General features: G+C 44.7%; 1 protein-coding gene and 1 long non-coding RNA gene across 2 annotated transcripts; one reads left to right on the top strand and one right to left on the bottom strand.

The window, feature by feature from the left end:
- Window positions 1–5,163: 5,163 nt before the first annotated feature.
- PANX3 (pannexin 3) lies at window positions 5,164–12,257 on the bottom strand. The gene is made up of 4 exons (XM_003417489.3): window positions 12,077–12,257; window positions 10,492–10,637; window positions 7,421–7,635; window positions 5,164–5,811 (listed from the first exon to the last, which is right to left on the bottom strand). Exons 1-4 carry the CDS (start codon window positions 12,255–12,257, stop codon window positions 5,172–5,174), a joined length of 1,182 nt encoding a protein of 393 aa, XP_003417537.2. The 3' UTR covers window positions 5,164–5,171.
- Window positions 5,164–15,494, top strand: LOC135227813 (uncharacterized). The gene is made up of 3 exons (XR_010318000.1): window positions 5,164–5,723; window positions 11,958–12,264; window positions 12,878–15,494. It is a non-coding gene; the product is annotated as an uncharacterized LOC135227813 (long non-coding RNA).
- Window positions 15,495–15,878: the final 384 nt, after the last annotated feature.

A 15,878-nucleotide genomic window follows, 5' to 3' on the forward strand; every position in this document is an offset into this window, starting at 1 on the left:
CGGCAACCCCAGGCACTTCCGTGTCTTTCCCGGAAGTAGGTCTTGACCGGAAATTACGTAACGGCGCAGACCACGTGTAACTTCCGGGCACGGGAGAGCTGGATCGCTGTGCTGCTATAGATCAAAACCGTGGCCCGGGAGGAGGGAAGAGAGGGCTTGGAGGCGAGAACAGGTCCTGGAGAGGAGGGAGGGCGGTGTCCGGAAACGACACTCGGACTCGTGCATACGTATGCATAACTGAGAAGTGGTAAGGCAGAAGAAACAAAAATCTTACCAACGCGAGCTCTCCTCTACGCTCTTTACAGTCCACTGTGTTCACATTTCCAACAGGCCTTCCCGGATTGTAGGACGCAGTTGAACGCCAGTGCGGGTACTGCTCCTTTTCCCCCATTCCTTCCTTTATATAGCCCGCATAAAGGTTTCGTGAAGGCATACTCAAACGAAACCCACTGCCGTCGAGTCGATTCCGACTCATAGCGATCCTATAGGACGGAGTAGAACTGCCCCCTAGAGTTTCCAAGGAGCGTTTGGTGGATTCAACCTGCTGATCTTTTGGTTAGCAGCTGTAATATGCTATGATTTTACTAGAAGCTGGACCACAGTGGCGAAGAGGAAAAAGGGTTCCTGCCCTCCCGTAGCTTAGAATCTGGCAGGAAAGATGGAGGATTTAACAAGCAGTTGTAATGAAATGCTAGCACGAGGTAGGCACTCAGTAAATGTTTGCGTAATGAAACCAAAAGTGTGTTTCTTTATAGCTACATTTATATAGTTATATAAATGTGTAGCTTTATAACCCAGGCCCATCTAAAATCACTGTGTTTGGAGGACAGGCAGTTCTTTAGGGTGTAGTATTATTGGTAAATGCACCAGCTGGAAGGCAGAGAAGACTTCGATTCTTCTTCCAGCAATGCCGCTAATGAGCTGAGCAACCCTATGGTTCACGCGTGTTTTTTTTCTCTGAAAAATGAAGATATTTGCCTACTTTGTCATGTAAATAGAATAATAGAGGTGAAGGGGATTACCATACCGCAAAGCCTTGGTAGTTAAATCCTCGACTGCTAACACCAAACGTTAGCAGTTGGAACCCACCAGAAGCTCCTTGTGAGAAAGATGTGGCAGTCTACTTCTGTAAAAATGTACAGCCTTGGAAACCTTATGGGGCGGTTCTCCTCTGTTCTGTAGGGTGACAATGAGTCGGAATCGACTGGATGGCAATGGGTTTGGATTTTTTGATAAAGTTCTCTGCTGATGTGAGATATCATTACCGTTATGTGTTCAAACTTGAGACTTCTAGAGTTGTATATGGAAATTAAAAAAATACATAGGTATTAATAAAAAAAGTTCCTTTAATAACAGGAGAAAAATCTTCTAATGCCAATATAAGTAACTTTTCAGAATTTTTAAAAAGTTTTAGAATGGCTAACCCAGGTACTTTTTTCCTGAAAATTGTGAAAACAGTGACAGAGTCTTGGCAAAATGGTTTTAACACAGACAGAAGACTTATGGAAGTTCTTTCATGTACATCAGTATTATAAGCTGCTCTTGGCAGGAGATGACTGGAATTTTTTTTTTTTAATTCAAAAAATTAATTTTTTTTTTTTTGTGGTGAAATATATATAACAAAACATGTGGGTCTGCCTGAGTTTTAATAGAGCAGCTCTTCATGGTGCCAGTATGCTTTCATAAACATAGCAAGGCAGTCATATAGATTCATTTTTGGAAAATGCCAGGAGTGTTTTCAGCCCACAGAAGACCCACATTCATGCCTTTGATAATATAGACTATCATTTTACCTTGAAACCTGGTAACACAGTGGTAGGAAGAGAGTTTTTGTTTTTTTAAAATAACTTAATTGCTAAGTACCTTGTTTATTTACTGTCCAGCTATATTTTGCCCTTGCAGGCATTGAGATTCTGACTTTGTTGACATTATTCCCTTTTGTATACATGAGTCATATTTTGTGGGATGGTGCAGTGCAATGGGTTTCTTTTTACATACAGCCTTTTTGGCCTTGGCTTTGTAGTTCTGCCAGGATGATTTGCTAGGCCACAACCTTGCAGGGATTGGACAGCTTTCTATGCAAATAAGGTACGTAAAACCCTTGTGGGGGATTAGTCGATTACTGTGCAAGTTAGGTGACTGTGGCCTACTGAGGGAATTGATCAGTTTGTGGTCTTGGTGGGAGGAATAGGCTTATAAAAGGGCCAGTCCCACGGAGGTTGGTTGTGGGGGGGAACCACACTACCATCAAGAAGAAGAGCCTGGAGTGTGTTCTTTGGACCCAGGGTCCTTGTGCTGAGAACTCCCTAGACCAAGGAGACAGAGCTGTAATACTGGAGACATTTCAAGATGGTGGGAACCAGGTGACTGGAGTGAGATGGCTGCAGTTGGCATCCTGGCCCTTGGAGCAAGAGAGCTGAGTTCCTTCAGTCAGAAGGCTTGCTGGTGGAGTGGGGTGCCTCCTGGCCCTTGTCAGCGGATCTAAAGAGCTGTAACACTTGCCTGAGTAGGGCAGAGGCCAAGAGGAGGCTAGAATGGCTGAGAGAAGGGCCTGCTAGCCCAGCCAAGAGGAGGCTAGCCAGGCCGAGAAGCATGGCCTGCCTGCGGGCATGGCCAAGAAGGAGCTGAGAAACCTGTTAAACTTCCCTAATAAACCATATTATTGTGATTATGGTCTGTGAGTTCTGTGTGGCCATTGCAACAAATCATTAAACGTAGCAGAGACGTGGAGAGTGCTGTGGGGTGGACAGCTGCTGTCAGAATTGGTAAAAAGTTGAAGAGTAGAGGTATGTCTGACCCCTACCTCATAGGAATCAGCTTGGAGCTGATCCTGATTCTTACTGTTCCTCAGGGATTTAGACAACTTCTGATGCTGGTACCTCTCAAAGGGAAAGTGCTATCCTTTGCTTTAGTTTGCAGGCTGCTCTGGCCAATGGATTTCAGTGGAATTTTTGGAAAAATGTTTGTTGTTTCTTCTCATTAGAAACATTGCCTTATGATTTATAAAACATCTCATGCAAATTTTAAAAAATTTACAAAATATAGTACGAAGAAGATAAAAATAGTCTATAATGCTGCCACTGGGAGTGAACCACTTTTAATGTGTTAATATGTTTATTTAATATTTTCATGCATTTTTTTTTACCACTTAGGTCATACTGAATATATTTACTTTTTGTTCAGTTAGCATTATTGTATAGTCATTTCATGGTGTTACTATGACTTGTGTATAAACATAATTTTAAATGGCTGCTTAATATACCAGTTATGGCTGTCTTTTGTTTTCTGTAATTATCTTCACCTTGTTTAACTTTTTGGTCATCAGCTGCTGTGAAGACCATCTTTGTGCATAAAGCATTTTCTGTGCAGGACTTTTTAGAAGCTGCATCTGAGTGCTCCAGAGAATGTGTGATGCTACCAATGTATTCAGTTACTTATTTACTCAGAAAAATATCTCCTTAGGGCTTATTATGACACAGCCTTTAGAAAACATAATTTAAAAGGAAAGGACTGGTGAGTAAATTGGCAATATTAATACAGTCTTAATAACTTTTATCTCAGAGGTAGATATTGGATGATATGGCAGCATCCAGTAGGAGAAGGAGGAAGGAGATATGAAAGTGCTTCTTGAAGGGAATATGCCTGGGTAGAGTCTGAAGAGAGAGAGTGGCTGGCCCAGTGAAGAACAGAGAAGGGCCTTCTGCCACTAGGGACAGCATGTTCAAGGGCTCAGCATCATGAGAAGCCTGGTAACTCTTGGTAGTTAATTTGAGTTAAAAGATGTGCGTGGAGAGAGGCAAGAGTGAAGTAGCAGGCAGGGTTTGGATCGTGACACGTCTTTTGGAGTTTTACCCAATGACAGTAAGAAGACATCAATGAATGGCTATGTACTAGCCCCTTACTTGCTTTGGGTAAAACTTACCTGAATTTGTCGGAATCAGCATAATTTTTTTTACCTGTCTTTATAAAGAAGGGTCTAAATGGCTCGTGCAAAAATTCTCTGAAGACATACATAATGTGCAGCTCTAAAAAGAAATACAAAATGTGAGGCAGCAGGTATTGTGGACTCAGCATGGTCTTTGGAGTCAGATCAAAGCTCTGCTAAATGCAAGCATCAGAACAAGAGTTAGGGCAACAAGTCAGAGGTGAGAGAGAAGGGGCTCAACAGTACTTGACTGCCTATCATGTTTAGTTCTGAGTGGTTGCTATTCACTGGCTGGCTGTAAGTGGGGTATTAAAGACATACCTGGTTTCATTAAGGGTTGTGAAGTAGTCCACAGCCAGGCCCTAATCCCAGCCCTTGGTGAAGTGAGTCCTTGGTTTATTGTTGTTAGGTGCCATCAAGTCAGTCTGCAACTCATGGGGACCCCATGTGACAAGAATAGAACTTCCCCAATAGAATTTTTCTAGACTGTAATCTTTATGGGAGCAGATCCCTAAGTCTTTTTTCTGTGGAGTGGCTGGGCGGGTTTGAACTGCCACCCTTTCTGTTAGCAGCTGAGCACTCAACTGTTGTACCACTAGTACGTCTGAAAAAGTATATGTAGCAGGCACCTCAAGGCTTCTCCCATGGCTGATGGCTGGTCCTGGCCTTGTTATACTCTTTTAGCTCTAGGGGCAGATTACAGATTCCTGTAGGGTCTCCGCGAAGGTAACAGAGGGCCTGGGCAAGGCTGATGACCTACACAAGGCAAGCTGGGCAAGTTCCTAGGATTTTAGGCTACATCAAAGAGTTTTCAGGAGATTCACATCTTTATTGTTCTCTTAACCAGGTTGTCCAGCTTGCTCTTTGGGGTAAGCTGAGGTGCATCCTCGAAGGGCCATGGGATAAATACAGTGAGAAGAACCTGCCTCTAGACCCTTCTTTCCTTGTAGAATGTCTAGGCCTAATTTTTTTTTTTTAATCGATTTATCTTTTAAAGTATCCTTTTTTATTGAGTGTCTCTAGACCTACGTTTTTAGTTCTCTGACTCTTCAGCTCCAACTGTCAGATTTGTTTCCATTTCTTAATACCTTCTCTCCTTTAGAATAACATGATACAGGATATATGATTCAGCTGAATCCAAGTTCAGCCATTCTAAAGTGGGCATTTTTTGTGGATTAGGATGTAAGGCTTGTGAGGAAGGAAAGATTATTACTTTCCATAAAATTTTTGTTCTATGCTTTCTTAGCTATGGCTGCTCATCACATACCCGGTGGGTGAGATGTTTAGGTTTTGAGGGCTCTAATCCAGCCAATAAGGTCATGAAATCGACCACTGTGTCAATGTTGTGCTTCTGGGTGGTTGTGTCTTTTAACACACACAAGACACTCAACCAGCTAAAAGAGATGAGCTCGGAGATGTTGGCTCGGAGGAAGAGAAGGATCACGTTGAGGTCATTGATGGGACATCCCAGCATTTTTCTGCTGAGGAGATCAAAAGCTGGGAGCATCTCATAGATGGACAGGAGTCGTTTGTCCCACTTACATAGCCGGGTGAGGTTGTATAGTATCACTGGAACCAGTAGGGTATATATTGCTACACTGGAGAGGCTAACAATCTGGAAAACAGACAGGAAGGTCAGCCTGCACGTGATCAGATCGGGGACGTGGATCTCATCGCTTAAAAACCCTCTCTTGATGGAACAGCTGAATTCTTCTTGGAAGAAGACATCCAGGTGGAAGTGGCCAAGGTACAGGAAGGTGGCTGAGATGAAGAGGAGCAGGATGGTGTTCCTCAGGAGGTAGGTAGCCACTAGTGAATGTGAGCGCTGCTTGCATGCCAGGTAGCGCTCTAGCAAGGGGAATTCAAAGTATCGTTCTTTGCGAGCCCTGGGCAGGGGAAGAAAGGAGGCAAGGTTAGGAGGGACCCTTCAGAACCATATCTTTGGAGAGCCATGTGGGGAAGTGACAGAGGATCTGTGTATCCAACGTGGCACCCTTGGCTGACGTGAAAACCCACATTCTCTGAGCATAACTACTGCTTCCCAAGTACTGAGTGCAGTGCAATAAGCCCAGTGAATCATTCACGGTTAATGAATGGTCACATTGAATTTCTGCTCAGCAAGGGAGACTAAACCTCTAAGCTGAAATAGCCTCCTTAGGAAGCAATAAGGCTTATTAAATTAGCACTGGGCTGGGAGTTTTAAATAACTGCATTCTGGCTCTGGGTCTGTGTACTGTCTTTACACAGAAAATTCATTCATGTTATAAAAATAAATCTACAACCAAGTATTTGTTGAGAGCTGTGGTGGTCTCTGAAGAAACAATCTGGCTTGTGGGGAAGGGGCAGATAAGACATGCAAATATGAAATAAAAATAGTGTTTGATTTGTTGCTAAAATGGTGAATACTAACCAAAGTAATTGCAAAACTTAGGAGGCAAAGGTAACAGTGGGCTGGAGTGTTCAGAAACCTTTGTGGGGAATATTAGCTTGTAGCTGGGCTTCAAAAGCTAGATAAGGGTCAGAAAGGTGGAGAGGAGAGGAACTTTTTTCAGAGGATAGAGTCTTAGGTGCACAAACATAAGACACAATATGGCTTTAAACCTTTGCTCAGATATCCTCCTGGTGGACCTACCCTGGCTCCCCTACTTAAAACTGCACCACTCCTCAACCCCCCAGCTCTCTTGACCTCCCCTGCATTTATTTTTCTTCATAACCACTTACCATCTTCTTGGGTATTGCCTTTTTTCCCTCCAAAGAATGTAAGCCGTACATCGGTAGGTATGTATTTGTCTCCACACCCCCATTTCCCTCCCTTACCCCAGCACACATACACTGTTGTTTGGTGCCATCAAGTCAGTTCCAACTCAGCGACCCTATAGGACAGAGTGGAACTGCCCCGTAGGGTTTCCAAGGAGCGGCTGGTGAATTCAAACTGCCGGCCCTTTGGTTAGCAGCCAAGCTCTCACGCCACCAGCCCCCCCTCACCCCCACCACACTAATTATGTGTCCAAATCACCAGGCCAGTAGGTACACAGTAGGTACTTCAGTAAGTGATGGATGAGGGATTAATGAATGGCTTGTATAGGGAAACAGCAGGAAACTGCCTAGGTAGAGTGGAAGCTTCCTTTCACCTGGCAGCGAGAGAAAAGTTTGAAAAGGTTATTGGTAACAGTGTGTTGAGGGCCTTGGAAAGTATTTGGGAGACTTTTTCTGTAGGTATGAGGGGAGCTATTTGAGGTTTCCGAGAAGAAAATTGATACAAGAAAGTGGTGTTTTAGAGAGATTAATCCCCTTGTTACTCAGTGTGTCTGTCTTAAACTACAGACAGAACTTTCTCCTCTCTTCATGGGAATGATGGAAAATTAGTGAGGTGATATCCTAAGCACTTTGTATTTGTGAGAAGTGTGACATAGGATAATTTAAAGATGTCTGTAGGGACATAGTTTTAACGCTTGGCCTGAGTCCTTCAGAAAGGAGTGAAAAGAGACAACTCACTTCTCTAGCTCGTCCCAGAAAACGTGGGGGTCAGAGCTCTTCTGCCGGATCTTCACCATGTGCTGCACCAGGCGGATGGAGCGGTTATAGGATTTGTCCAGTTCACTGATGATGAACAGTAGATCTGAGCTGAGGGCTGGCACGGCTGCATACTGCCACAGCAGGATTGGCAGGTACATGGCCACAGCCAGGGCCAGCAGGGAGTAGGGGAGGGCCTGCAGAGGGAGAGTGAGCTGAGGAGGGAGGCCCAGGGTGCTGAGACCTTGTGGAGAGACCTCTGAGCGAGGGGCTTGCCTTTCCCCAGTTTCTGTTGCAGAAAGGGAAGGCATTGTGGGACATGAGCTACTACAGGCCCAGGACCTAAGGCTCTCTCCTGACCTAGATGAATTTAGGGAGGCTGGGAGAGGCGGGATGGTGGATCTCCAACTTCCTGAGCTCCTCCACTTTTCTGATCCAGGGTCTGCCTAGGGCTCCAGGGAGAAGACAGGGAAGATAGAAGGGAGGGAAGGAAGAATGAGAATGAATCCTAGAGAAGAGCATCTCCACTTGGCTTTTAAAGCCCATTTAGGGGTTCCAACATTGCTGGGTTTTACTTAAACCCTCTAGAGAGGAGGTCACATCTCTTCTCTGTGTTACCTTCCCTGATTCCTGATTCACAGTGGTCTTCCCTCATCTCTGGGCTATTGGTGATGCCCAACTACACCATCAGGTACTGTCTTGGAATTCTTTGGGGGCTCTTTCAGGTATCTGTGTATCAGGTATCAGGTGTGTATATGCCCTGTCTGCTCAACTACACCACTAGCTACCTGAGATAAAGGACTTTTCCTTCTATTTTCTCATACTTAAGAGGGTTGGGTCCACAATTTTGACCACAGTTAAAAAGTCTATTGTAAAGGCTTTCTAAAAGCTACCTTTGTGCTAGGTGCTTAACGTATATTTCATTTGATCTTCCTCAGGTTGGTACTATTAGTGTCTCTGTTTTGTAGATAGGGAAGCTGAAGCATGAGAAGATTAAAACCAGTATAAGGTTACACATTCAGTAGGTGAGAGAGCCAGGATTTGAAACTAGGCTACCTGCTTTTGGAGCTTACTCCTTTTATGACTACTTGACCTACAGCATCTGAACCAGGGATGCATTGTTGTTGTAGAGGAGAGTGTGAAGAAAAAGAAGCTGGAAGCGTATTTGATTGCAGCTGGATAGAGGAGAAAGGTGGTATGTATTTTCTGAACTAAATGAGAGGTAAAGTTAGGAAACGTACACTAGGTCATGAGAGAAACTTAGAAGCCTTGTACTCCTGTCCAAGAAATGATTCTTTAATGTATACTCTTTACCTGCTAGAGATTCTGTTTCAGTTTTCGGGGTCGAAGTCAGGGCCTGATTACCCAATAAGCAAAGCACACATGGGCCCAATTATGCCTTCCCACCAATCTGCAGTGCACAATTTCACCTGTCCCCCACCAAGTCATGCATGTGGTGAAACCCATGTGAAATTGCTCATCACAGATTAGCAAGTAAATACAGTTAAGCCTGTGCCACCTTGCTCTTGCAGGCTGGTGCATACAGTGCTTACTGGTTAACCTGCCCCTGGGTCGAGCCGGAGAAGCTTGTTTTAAAGAGTTTCTCAGGTGATCCCGATGATCAGACAATTTAACCTTTTTCTGACACGTGAATCCCCTCTATAGTTTCTTTAACATGCTGCCACCTAGGTTCTGCTCGAACACTTCCATGACAGAGACCTCATTTACTCTTTCCATTAAGCCTCTGGTATTGTGATAGTCCTAAGCTGTGGCATTTTGAGGTATTGTAAATTGTCATCACTAGAAAATAATTATGAGTGACTTCTTGTTAAAAACATGGTGCATCGAACATAAATATTACCTTCGCTCGTTCATAAACTCCCACTAGAATGACAATAAAGGGATTAGGAAAAGCCATAATCCTATAAGGAAAGAGAACAGGAGAGGAAATCAGGAAAATAAAATGTTGAAAAGTGGGAAGCAGTTGCATGATAGAAAATAGCAGTCTGTAGGGAGGTTGGGGAAACCCTGGTGGCGTAGCGGTTAAGTGCTACGGCTGCTAACCAAAAAGTCGGCAGTTCGAATTCCCCAGGCAGTCCTAGCAAACTCTATGGGGCAGTTCTGCTCGGTCCTATAGGGTTGCTATGAGTTGGAATCGACTCGACGGCAGTGGGTGGGTTTAGGGAGGTTGGGGGAGTTGAGGTAAGGGCAAGCAAGATGTTTTGCACCACAGGACCAGAAAGACTCGGAGATTGGAGATACCACAACAGAAAACAAACAAAAAACCATAGCTGTCAAGTCAATTCTGACTCATAGTGACCCTACAGGACAGAGTAGAACTGCCCCATAGGGTTTCCAAGGAGGGGCTGGTGAATTCGAACTGTCAACCTTTAGGTTAGCAGCTGGGTTCTTAACCACTGTACCACCAGGGCTCCATTTGGAGATAGCAGGTGCTCTGAAAATGAGAGGGCAAGTGGAACTGAAATCAGGAAAATTGTTTGAAAAATCTATGTGAGAAACAGACTCTCAGATCCCTTCTGTAACATGAGGCAATGGAGTGACTACCTTTTCCCTCTCCTGGCAGAAGGGTTGAGGGTTACTCTTTGGAGAGATTAAATCAGAGAGACTTTGCACCTGGATCCATCGAGGGCAAGGGAACCTACTGAGAACAGAAGGGCTAAGTGAATGGATACTGCATGGCGAGACCTATAGCTGAGTTCCCTGAGAGTTGGCAGCCAGGCTTAATACCAACTGCGCCCTGCCTCCTCACAGATGAAGGACTCTCCTTGGGGAAAACTGACCAGCCCACGAGAAAAGGCCCACAGATACTGATATTTGAGGTTTTCCCAATGAAATTACCCAAAGGGATCACCTTAAACTGAAGGCTGCCAGTCAACAAGCCTTGCCCATAGACACAAAGTTTCCAGTCAGGAATTTGAGGAATGCCTAGAGCATGAAAGTCAGAGACCAAAATAAACAGGGAAAAAGAAAGAAAGAATGTGATGAGGTAGTTTCATCCCACTCCACTCAGCCTCGGGGCCAGCCCACTTTACCTTGTGAGGCCAGAGAGACTTCATCTTGTACTGGCCCTGCTTGTCATCCTGCTCGTGGTGAACCAGTGAGTCCCAGCAGGAGCTGTCCACGTAGGCAGCCTGCTGGACACTGAAGTTACTAGGAGAAAAGCAGCTGATCGGAGACCCTGGAACAGGAAACCAGCTTTGAGGTAGCCACGAGATTGGAGCTCAGGGAGCAGTCATCTGAGAGTTTTCTAGGGGTTGCTCCTCACCTTCTAACCCAGTTTCTATATCTGGCAAGCACTGCCCTCCTCCCGTGCCCCAGTTTTCCGAGTTCTGCACCTGCTGTGCCACAGCAGGACATGGCATGATGGAACAGCATCCCGCTGTTTGTGACGCCCCCCCAACAAACAAGCAAAAATCGTTGCCATCGAATCAACTTTGACTCATGGTGCGCCTCCGTGTTTCAGAGTAAAACTGTGCCTATGGGGTTTTCAATGGCTGTCATCTTTTGGAGGCAGATCCCCAGGCCTTTCTTCTGAGGCACCTCTGGTGGATTCGAACTGCCAACCTTCTGGTTAGTAGTCGAGCGCTTAGCCATTTATGTTACCCAGGAGCTACTGCTCTTTGTGCCAGGCCTGGTTAATGTGCTGTCAGCATTTTAGGTGTGGCAGTTCTTGCAGCGTTCTCTCTGGAACCCCAGGCAGGTAGGCAGGCAGTGGGTGCTTTCTGTACTCCTGCAGTTTGGCACCAGAGGGCTTACTGTTTATGGTGATGCCTCCTTCCTGAGAGAGCTGACATCTTTGGGACTCTAAAATTAGAGGATTTATTGCCTGGATTTCTGAGCCCAGGTCAAAAGAAAAGGCAGGTGAGTGGTGATGAAAGAAAAGTGGGCTTGGAGGGAGAGTCTCTGGCTTCTGTCTCCCCGAAGAAGGCAGAGTTGAGAACCAGTACTTCTCCCATCAGTGGGAGATTGAGACACCTCCTTGGAAAACAGTAAGCTAATAGCACAGCCAGAAAGGAAAGCCAGAATTCCCAATTCATAGGAAGTCCATCTTCTCTTTAATAGAAGTAATGGGTTTGCTGAGGTAGCGTAGAATGTAAAACACAAGATATACATGTATGTTTATGTGTGTGGCTGGGATTTGTGGAGAGAAGGATTGGATTTATCCAGCCTCTGTTATGTGCCAGTTTTGTCGGGCACTTAACACAGGTACTTGAGTCCATAACCTTAGTGAGGAGTGGCAAGAGGGCTCAGAAGTAAGTGGCTTGTCTAAAGCATGGCCTGGTTAAGACCTTTAGGGGTTCTAGGTTCTGAAAGATTATGGTGCCCCAATCTCTCACCCCTAAGAAAATCAGAATACAATTTTAGTTATTGAAATGGCATAAAACATGAATACTGAAATTGAAAGAGCATATTTTTAAGTTTTTTTGACTACAAAAGTTTGAAGCTGACTTTGAAAACTTTTTTGGTGCTCTAAACACATGCATGGTCTGCCTTTTAGGTAACGCAGCCAGCCCAAAGTCAGGAAACCCAGTCCCTATGGGAGGGCACTTCAGAGCCCACACACAGAGTGGACTAATTGGGATTCTTCTTTTGTACGGGATCTTGGAAGCAACTTACCGGAGGAGAATTCCTGGGCAAATGCCAGGGACATCAGCAACAAGGGGAAGCCCACAGCTACGAACTTGACCATCCGGTCCAGGGGCAGTTCCAGGCGCAGTCCTTTGAGGCGGAGGCCCCTGTAGTCGGGCAGCAGGGCATCAGAGAGCATGTACTCTGCAGCTGTGTGTGCGAGTGACATGATGCTGGTGAGTGTGGGGGCGCAGAGGCGGCAGAGTGAGGAGATGGCAGCTTCAGGCCTCTGGCTTTGAGCAGAGTGTCTGCAGCCCTAGCCTCATAGAAATCTGTGCCAGGGGCAGGGGTGGTTCTCTAAATAACTGGCCAGGCCCTGGGTCAGGCACCCTGGTAATTAAAGGGAGGCGTAGTCTTAGTGGGTCCATGCTGAGGAAGGGTCGGACTTCACCTGGGGCTGGTGCCAGCATGCTGTCCCTGGGGCTGTTCCTGAGCACGTGGAGTCCTGTGGCTTTATGCTGCCCTCTCATTAATAAAGTATTTTCAGCGGGCCGGTCAAGAGAAGGGAGGGCTGTGGAGCCAGGCCCCCCATTTAATTGGTGTGGGATTTGGGTGGAGGTTGCTTAAACGTGTTAAAGGCCCTCATTTTGTGGTTTAGGGTGGGCATGGAACCCCTAAGACTCAGGATTGCTACCACTATAGTATTTTATATCGCAATAATGATTTTTGCGCTGAGTCCTGGCTCTTTCCTGGAAACTGCTCTGTGTTTGGTGTTAAATTTCCTTCCCTGCCTCTGGTCTGTTTGTAAAACATTTCAGCTGTACATTACAATTTCCAATTCCTTTTTAGACCCACCAACTCTTTGAAAAGCTGCGGGGGATGCATGGTAGTATTGAGTAGCGGAAAGAACGTGAACTTTGACATCTGGAGGGAAAGTCCTACACTGGAGACCTGGCAGTGCTCACGTTTTATTGTGTGACTTCAGGCAAGTTCAGCTTCCTCATCTATAAACTATAGTACAGTGTTAGAAGGTTGTGAGGATTAAGATTATATGCAAAGGTGCTTTGTAAATTGTAGATTGTGGGACAAATGTTATCTCTTACTTCAGTTTGTTAGGGTTGGGTGGGTAGAGAAGCAAACAGTGGGGCATAGGGCATCCTTGTCTCTAGTACCAGCATTAGTCTTACCTCTATTTGGGGCTTTACTCTGGCGCCCTTTGGCCATGTCTTCCCCATGAGGGAAGGAGTCCAAGGATGTCAGTTTTGACGATAGACAAATGGATGTCTGTTTAGAGCATAAGCACCTCATCTGGACCATCCTCTAGTACCTGGGACTCTGTAATTTCATTCCCAAATGGCCTCAGCCTACTTTCATGGCCAGTGTGAACCTTTCCCCTAGGTTCATCCTCCCAAGGATAGATGGTGCTGATGGTGTCACCCCTAGGCCTAAGGATGGGTGACTGTGGGGACCATAGGGTGACATGGCAGCTGGTTTCCCCCAGAGCAGGTGATCCGAGAGAGAGCAAGAGGGAAGCCACAATGCCTTTTATGACCTAGTCTCTGAAGCTGCACATAGTGCAAATGGTTTGCTCTAAGTTGGTAACTGAAAAGTTGGCAGTTCTAACTCACCCAGTGACATTGCGGAAGAAAAGGACTGGTGATCTGCTTACATAATGATTACAGCCAAAAATACCCTATGGAGCAGTTCTGCTCAGTAACACACAGGGTTGCCATGAGTTGGAATCTACTTGACAGCACTAAACAACAACTGCTTTTCCCCCATTAGTTAGAATCGGGTCAGGAGCCCTGGTGGTACAACAGTTAAGCACTTGGCTGCTAGCTGAACGGTTGGCGGTTTTAACCCATCCAGTGGCTCTGCAGGAGAAAAACATGGTGATTTGCTCCCATAAAGACTGCTGTTGTTAGGTGCTGTCAATTCCAACTCATAGCGACCCTGTGTGCAACAGAATGAAACACTGCCCAGTCCTGCACCATTCTCAGAATTGTTGCTATGTGTGAACGCATTGTTGCAGCCACTGTGTCAACTCAGTCTTTTTCACTGACCCTCTAACATGCATGATGTGGCCCTTTTCCAGGGACTGGTCCCTCCTGATAACATGTCCAAAGTATGTAAGATGAAGTCTCGCCATCCTCCATTTTAAGGGACATTCTTGTTGCACTTCCTCCAAGACATTCGTTCATTCTTCTGGCGGTCGGTGGTATATTCAGTATTCGCCGACACTGTAATTCAAAGGCATCAATTCTTCTTCAGCCTTCCTTATTCATTGTCCAGCTTTCACACGCATATGAGGTGATTGAAAATACCATGGTTTGGGTCAGGTGCACCTTAGTCTTCAAAGTGACATCTTTGCTTTATAACACTTTAAAGAGGTCTTTTGCAGCAGATTTACCCAATACAGTATGTTGTTTGGTTTCTTGACTGCTGCTCTCATGGGTGTTGATTGTGGATCCAAGTAAAATGAAATCCTTGAGAATTTCAATCTTTTGTCTGTTTATCATGATGCTGCTTATTGGTCCAGTTGTGAGGATTTTTGTTTTCTTTATGTTGAGGTGTAATCCATACTGAAGACTGTGGTCTTTGATCTTCATCAGTAAGTGCTTCAAGTCCTCTTCACTTTCAGTAAGCAAGGTTGTGTCATCTGCATATTGCAGGTTGAATGAGTCTTCCTCCAGTCCTGATGCTGTGTTCTTCATATAGTCCAGTTTCTCAGATTATTTGCTCAGCATACAGATTGAATAAGTATGGTGAACGGATACAACCTTGATGGAACTCCTTGCCTGATTTTAAACCACACGATATCCTGTTCTGTCTGGACAACTGCCTCTTCGTCTATGTACAGGATCCTCATGAGCACAGTTCAGTGTTCTGGAATTCCCAATTCTTTGCAGTGTTATCCATAATTTGTGATGATCCACACAGTGTGCTTTATATCTCGTTCTATTTTTCTTTTTTTTTTTTTAAATACTACTGTGCTCTGAAGTTGATCCATTTTTCTGTGTCCACAGCTAATCTGTTGTTTCTGACTGCTGCAGAATACTTCATAATATTCATCTACTACATTTTATCCACTGATTTGTCTGGTAATGTATACTCATTTTGCTTCTACTTTCTGTACCACATGTAATATACATTTCTCTTAAAAGAGAATTCAGTTGGGGTGTATATACTTGGGAAAAGAATTGCTAGATCGTAGGACTACATAATTTTTTATTATTTAGGACTACATATATGTAACTTGTCTTAAGCAGTATTGTTCTCTAGAACGTAGTGTGTAAAGTTTGTTATATCTCCACATCTTCACCAACAGGTAGCACCATCCAGCATTTTAATTTTTGTTTGTTGGATATAAAGCAGAGGTCCTCAAAATGTTGTCCAGAAAACCCCCTGGGAGTCCCTGAGACCCTTTCAGGGTATACTCAAGATCAAAATTATTTTCATACTAATATTAAGACATTTTTTTCTGTTAACTTTTATTCTGTCATGTGTACAGTGTTTTCCAGAGTACGTACACATTCAGTGGACTGAATATAGAAGCAGATATGAGAATCCGTTTTCTATTAAGCCAGACATTAAAGGGATTTGCAAAACTGTAAAACGGTGCCACTCTTCTCAGTAAATTTTGTTTTGTTTTTTTAATAATTTTTATTGTGCTTTAAGTGAAAGTTTACAAATCAAGTCAGTCTCTCACACAAAAACTCATATACACCTTGCTACACACTCCCAGTTACTCTCCCCCTAATGAGACAGCCTGCTCTCTCCCTGCACTCTCTCTTTTCGTGTCCTTTTTGCCAGCTTCTAACCCCCTCCACCCTCTTATCTCCCCTCCAGG

This window comes from Loxodonta africana, chromosome 15 (genome assembly GCF_030014295.1).
Source record: "Loxodonta africana isolate mLoxAfr1 chromosome 15, mLoxAfr1.hap2, whole genome shotgun sequence".
In the NCBI taxonomy this organism is placed as follows: Eukaryota; Metazoa; Chordata; class Mammalia; order Proboscidea; family Elephantidae; genus Loxodonta; species Loxodonta africana.